Here is a 7,489-nt window from a genome sequence, read left to right as displayed (position 1 = left end):
GAGCAGCAGTTATTGGTCCAATATATGATTTACCAACAATCAATACTGAACAACAAGAACAAATTATTGATACTAAACTTAACACTGCATATGGACAAACTAATATATAAAAAAGGAAAATTAAGATTAATGTAACGTACAGCTTGCAAGTAAATATTCCATTGCCTAAGGTTTAATATTCACATGTACTCAACTACTCATGCATGCACAGCATATGCTTAATTGTTATGATAGCATGAGTACACCACAAGTAGGTGTAACTACTGTTGGCACAGAGAAGAACAACTGCTTACTGTTTACGTGTCATAACAGTATTTCAGTTCTTATTTCTCTTACTGATACTAATGGCTACTACTGGTATCTACTGGTGTCTTGTATTGACTGAATGTTTGAGTTTTCTTGTATTAGGTCAGTAAAAAGTCAGTTAAAGTATTAATTTATGTTCTTATATAGTAACAGGACAAAGTGTTGTCTCATTCAATCACACTCCTTATCCTGTTGCATGTCCTGGAGATACACTAGTGTTCACTTGTGTAGTAGAAGGTACAGGAGGAGGAGTAGTATGGAGAAGAAATAATGGCAATAATCCTGCAGTTTTAACCACTAGTGAAACAATTCCTACACTTGATGACTTTACATTAAGTATCACAAGTTATGATAATGGTGTACTAGTTAGTACTGCTACTAATCTATCAGTTCCAGTACAATTGAATGGAAGTACTATTAGTTGTTCAAGTGATGGAATAAATTATGATACATTAACTATTAATATAGCAGGTTTGTATCAGCATACACATAATGATATAATTTATAATTATAACAGGTCCACCAATAACACCAGTTAGTAGTATAGCTACTACTGCTATTACTAATGATGCCTTATTAATTAATTGGAGTGCTTCAGGATCATGTATAGACTATTATAATGTTACTATTAATAGTAACAATACACATGATGAATCCAGGACTACCAATAACACTGATATAACTATTGATGCTCTTATCATTGGTACTAATTATTCATTTATTATTATTCCTGTCGGCATTGGTGAATTAGAGGGACCTCCTTCATCATTAATACAGTATATATGGAATGGCAAGTACTATATACACACACACACACACACTCATTGTATTTCTTATAGTACCAGCTCAAGTTGTTAATATTAGTTGGTATCAAATATCAACTGATAGTATTACAATATGGTGGAATCAAGTATGTTAAAATTATTATTATTTATGATAATAATAGATTCTACTAGGATACTACAACATTATGTCCTCCTATTGAGTATTACATTATTAATGTATACATTACAACAATTTGTATTAATAGTTGTTCTGTGTACAGTTATAATGTAACAGATACTAATACTACTATTACTGGACTATCTCCTATTAATGAATACTACACTGTTACTATCATACCTGTTAATGTTATTGGATATGGACCATCAGTCATTGTTAATGGTATATAGCATCAGTACCTAATATAATGTATAGATACATATTATTACTATAGTCAGTATAACCACTAATACATCAAGTATCACTAACATTATGATGAGTACTGCTGAGTATATCACAACACAAGATAAAAGCTCAGCTATGACAGCATTACCAACAATCACAGAAACACAATTAATTACAACAACTGAAACAATAATAAGTAGTTGTAGTATTGAGAGTAAGTTATAATAATCAGTACATACAGGGAACATATTGTTCATTAGGTTCTTCTTCATGCATTACCACAACAATGTCACAATCAACAGATGTAGGATCCATTAGTGGTTAGTTAATACATTAAGTGTATCTAATCTATTACACACACACACAGTTGCTATTGCTGTACCTATCACTGGTCTATTAACTGGACTCATCACTGCAATAATTACTAGTATCATTGTATGTTTAATAATGAAAAAGAGAGGGACTACAATACAAAATAAAACTCCAGTAGGAGGAGGAGGAGAAGCAGCAGTTATTGGTCCAATATATGATTTACCAACAATCAATACTGAACAACAAGAACAAATTATTGATACTAAACTTAACACTGCATATGGGCAAGCTAATATATAAAATTAAGAAAAATTCAATAATATCTAAAGATTAATGTACTGCTTGCAAACAAATATTCCATTGCCTAAGTTTTAATATTCACATGTACTCAACTACTCATGCATGCACAAGATATGCTTAATTGTTATGATAGCATGAGTACACCACAAGTAGGTGTAACTACTGTTGGCACAGAGAAGAACAACTGCTTACTGTTTATGTGTCATAACAGTATTTCAGTTCTTATTTCTCTTACTGATACTAATGGCTACTACTGGTATCTACTGGCGTCTTGTATTGACTGAATGTTTGAGTTTTCTTGTATTAGGTCAGTAAAAAGTCAGTTAAAGTATTAATTTATGTTCTTATATAGTAACAGGACAAAGTGTTGTCTCATTCAATCACACTCCTTATCCTGTTGCATGTCCTGGAGATACACTAGTGTTCACATGTGTAGTAGAAGGTACAGGAGGAGGAGTAGTATGGAGAAGAAATAATGGCAATAATCCTGCAGTTTTAACCACTAGTGAAACAATTCCTACACTTGATGACTTTACATTAAGTATCACAAGTTATGATAATGGTGTACTAGTCAGTACTGCTACTAATCTATCAGTTCCAGTACAATTGAATGGAAGTACTATTAGTTGTTCAAGTGATGGAATAAATTATGATACATTAACTATTAATATAGCAGGTATGTATCAGCATACACATGATGATATAATTCATAATTATAACAGGTCCCCCAACAACACCAGTTAGTAGTATAGCTATTACAGCTAATACTAATGATGCCTTATTAATTAATTGGAGTGCTTCAGGATCATGTATAGACTATTATAATGTTACTATTAATAGTAACAATACACATAACGAATTCCGGACTACCAATAACACTGATATAACTATTGATGCTCTTATCATTGGTACTAATTATTCATTTATTATTATTCCTGTCGGCATTGGTGAATTAGAAGGACCTCCTTCATCATTAATACAGTATATATGGAATGGTAAGTACTATACACACACACACACACACACACACACACACACACACTCATTGTATTTCTTATAGTACCAGCTCAAGTTGTTAATATTAGTTGGGATCAAATATCAACTGATAGTATTACAATATGGTGGAATAACAATGAAGTAAGTTAAAATTATTATTATTTATGATAATAATAAATTCTATTAGGACTCTACAATATTACGTCCTCCTATTGAGTATTACATTATTAATGTATACATTACAACAATTTGTATTAATAGTTGTTCTGTGTACAGTTATAATGTAACAGATACTAATACTACTATTACTGGACTATCTCCTATTAATGAATACTACACTGTTACTATCATACCTGTTAATGTTATTGGATATGGACCATCAGTCACTGTTAATGGTATATAGCATCAGTACCTAATATAATGTATAGATACATATTATTACTATAGTCAGTATAACCACTACTACATCAAGTATCACTAACATTATGATGAGTACTACTGAGTATATCACAACACAAGATAAAAGCTCAGCTATGACAGCATTACCAACAATCACAGAAACACAATTAATTACAACAACTGAAACAATCAGTAGTTGTGCTGACAGTAAGTTAAAATAATCAGTACTTACAGTGAACACATTGTTCATTAGGTTGTTCCTTATGCATTACCACAACAATGTCACAATCAACAGATGTAGGATCCATTAGTGGTTAGTTAATACATTAAGTGTATCTAATCTATTACACACACACAGTTGCTATTGCTGTACCTATCACTGGTCTATTAACTGGACTCATTACTGCAATAATTACTAGTATCATTGTATGTTTAATAATGAAAAAGAGAGGGACTACAATACAAAATAAAGCTCCAGTAAGAGGAGGAGGAGAAGCAGCAGTTATTGGTCCAATATATGATTTACCAACAATCAATACTGAACAACAAGAACAAATTATTGATACTAAACTTAACACTGCTTATGGACAAACAAAATTATAAAATAAAAAAAGGAAAACCTTACAATCTCTATTGATCTATTTTACATACTGCATAGCGGAAAATTTTCATGGCCCAAAAATTTCATGGATCCATTCAAAAAACAATTTAATGGCTTTAATTTTCAAGCTTTTCCACTTTCCAGCCATCTTGAACTGTATTCAATCAATTTTCGCGGATTTTATTTTTGTGGATTTTGAAAAATTGCGAAATCCATAAAACTTTTGGGTCACGAAAATTTTCCACTATACAGTAATGTAATATACAGCTTGCAATTAAAACATCCCAGTATTAAATTGATTATACAGATGTACTATGCACATGTAATCATGCATGCACTGAACATATGCTTAATAGTTATGATAACTAGAGTAGATATGAGTCACCACAAAAAGTAGGAGTAACTGTTGGTGGCATAGAGAAGAACAACAGCAACACTGCTTTGAGTTAAGTGAGTAGTTGCTTATTGTTTATGTATCATAACAAGCCACATAATATTTCAGTTCTTATTTTTCTTGCTGATATACTAATGGCTACTACTGGTATCTACTGGTGTCTTGTATTGACTGATCTCTTTTTGCTATCATCTGGAGCAGAGTTAGTTCAAACCTCTCCATCTTATTATCCTATCTGTCCCAATGATGAACTAGTACTTACTTGTGTAGCTAGTGGAACTGGTAATACCTTTTGGAGAAATGATAGTACTGGCATTGCATCAATACTAAATAATAATATAAGATCAACTGTGCGAGATGCTATTACACTCAATGTCATTAGTATTATGGATAATACTGTTACAAGTACTGGTACTTTACAATCAGTAGGTATATCATTCAATGGAACTATGATTAGTTGTTCAGCTTCTCTTTCAAATGGCAATTATAGTACTTATACTATCAAAATGCCAGGTCAGAGTCTAATTTTACTATTTACTATTTCAATCTATAAAACAGGATCACCAGTATCCATATCAATTGTTAATATAACATTTAATCCCATTAACAATAGTGCACTAACAATGAGTTGGTCATTATACACACAGGATTACAATTGCAGCATAAATCAGTACAATATCACAATATACAGTAATGAGACAATCATTCAAGAGGATACAGTAAATGAAATTGCCTTATATATTATCAATAATCTCATTATTGGTACTAATTATTCATTTATTATTATTCCTGTTGATACTATTGGAAGAGAAGGACCTCCTTCATCATTAATACAGTATATATGGAATGGTAAGAACTATACACACACACACACACACACACTCTCATTGTATTTCTTATAGTACCAGCTCAAGTTGTTAATATTAGTTGGTATCAGATATCAACTGATAGTATTACAATATGGTGGAATAACAATGATGTAAGTTACAGTTTTATTTATGATAATAATAGATTCTATTAGGATGCTATAACATTACGTCCTCCTATTGAGCATTACATTATTAATGTATACATTACAACAATTTGTATTAATAGTTGTTCTGTGTACAGTTATAATGTAACAGATACTAATACTACTATTACTGGACTATCTCCTATTAATGAATACTACATTGTTACTATCATACCTGTTAATGTTATTGGATATGGACCATCAGTCACTGTTAATGGTATATAGCATCAGTACCTAATATAATGTATAAATACATATCATTACTGTAGTCAGTATAACCACTACTACATCAAGTATCACTAACATTATGATTAGTACTACTGAGTATATCACAACAAAAGATAAAAGCTCAGCTATGACAGCATTACCAACAATCACAATTACAATAACTGAAACAATAATAAGCAGTTACATTGAGAGTAAGTTATAATAATCAATACATATATGCAGTCAACATATTGTTCATTAGGTTATGCTTCATGTAATACTACAGGAACTCCACAATCAACAGATGTAGGATTCATTAGTGGTTAGTTAATACATTAAGTGTATCTAATCTATTACACACACACACACACACAGTTGCTATTGCCATACCTATCACTGGTCTATTAACTGGACTCATTACTGCAATAATTACTAGTATCATTGTATGTTTAATAATGAAAAAGAGAGGGACTACAATACAAAATAAAACTCCGGTAGGAGGAGAAGGAGAAGCAGCAGTTATTGGTCCAATATATGATCTACCAACAATCAATACTGAACAACAAGAACAAATTATTGATACTAAACTCAACACTGCATATGGGCAGACTAATTTATAAAATAAAAAATCAACAATCTCTATAGATCTATTTTTTATATTCAATGTATACCCACAAAATCTAGAAAAAGTTTCATATCTCAGTATTACATTAACTGAGATTGTTCTTTACTTGAATATTATGTACATGCAATCCTCTAGGCACATTAGTCTTGAGTAACTACATGCACATCATGTGCTTAATTGTTATGATAGACAAGAGTAACCACACACTAGTAGTCCAGTAGGTGTAACTTTTGTAAGTACAAAGAAGAACAACAGTAACATTGCTTTGAGTTAAGTGAGTATTTGCTCATTGTTATTATCATAACAGTATTTCAGTTCTCATTTCTATTATTGATACTAATGGCTACTACTGGTATCTACTGGTGTCTTGTATTGACTGAATGTTTGAGTCTTGTTTCTAGTAAGTCTGTCTTGTTAACATAATAGTTAATATGTAACTTTAAATACAGCTGTAGTACTCTTTCAGCAAACAGAACCTAATGCTAGTACTGTACTCTGTCTGGGTGATAGAGTAGAATTTACTTGTCAAACTGATACCAGTAGTGTAATTTGGCAAACAGATGGTGGTAGAATAACTGAAGTATCAAGTCTTACTGTGCCTTCTCAAATAGACAGTCTCTTACTGGCTGTCAGTCATTTTAATGGTAGCATGATAACTAGTACTGCTACTATTGAATCGGTAACAACATCATTGAATGGAGCTACGATTGGTTGCTCAGATGCATTGGTGCTTGAAAATTTTATTTATCTACCTATTAATGTAACAGGTTAGGCATTGTGTTATTATCATTATTACTACTGCTTTAAAGGTCCAGTAGTACCAGTTAATGTAACAGTTAAACCAATCAACAATAGTGCATTATTGATTAAATGGGCAGAACAACAAGACTGTATACATCATTATAATATCACAATAACCAGTAATAGCACATATACTGAAAACATCATTGTCAACATTTCATCAGGAACTATTGGTTCCTTCATTATTGGTACTAATTATTCATTTATTATTATCCCTGTCAGCACTGGTGGATTAGAAGGACCTCCTTCATCATTAATACAGTATATATGGAATGGTAAGTACTACACACACACACACACACACACACACGCACACACGCACACACACACTCATTGTATTTCTTATAGTACCAGCTCAAGTTGTTAATA

General features: G+C 31.6%; 2 protein-coding genes across 2 annotated transcripts; both read left to right on the top strand.

The window, feature by feature from the left end:
* The first annotated feature begins 1,196 nt into the window (after window positions 1-1,196).
* LOC109582729 (uncharacterized) lies at window positions 1,197-2,085 on the top strand. The gene is made up of 5 exons (XM_019997632.1): window positions 1,197-1,216; window positions 1,263-1,470; window positions 1,523-1,687; window positions 1,734-1,793; window positions 1,841-2,085. Exons 3-5 carry the CDS (start codon window positions 1,561-1,563, stop codon window positions 2,083-2,085), a joined length of 432 nt encoding a protein of 143 aa, XP_019853191.1. The 5' UTR covers window positions 1,197-1,216; window positions 1,263-1,470; window positions 1,523-1,560.
* A 2,524-nt stretch (window positions 2,086-4,609) lies between these two features.
* Window positions 4,610-6,360, top strand: LOC105313045 (uncharacterized). The gene is made up of 5 exons (XM_019997631.1): window positions 4,610-4,900; window positions 5,497-5,704; window positions 5,757-5,906; window positions 5,957-6,016; window positions 6,070-6,360. Exons 1-5 carry the CDS (start codon window positions 4,610-4,612, stop codon window positions 6,312-6,314), a joined length of 954 nt encoding a protein of 317 aa, XP_019853190.1. The 3' UTR covers window positions 6,315-6,360.
* Window positions 6,361-7,489: the final 1,129 nt, after the last annotated feature.

Source organism: Amphimedon queenslandica, unplaced genomic scaffold, assembly GCF_000090795.2.
Source record: "Amphimedon queenslandica unplaced genomic scaffold, v1.1 AMPQUscaffold_13360, whole genome shotgun sequence".
Classification (NCBI taxonomy): domain Eukaryota; kingdom Metazoa; phylum Porifera; class Demospongiae; order Haplosclerida; family Niphatidae; genus Amphimedon; species Amphimedon queenslandica.
This window is presented reverse-complemented; position numbering and strand designations above follow the sequence as displayed.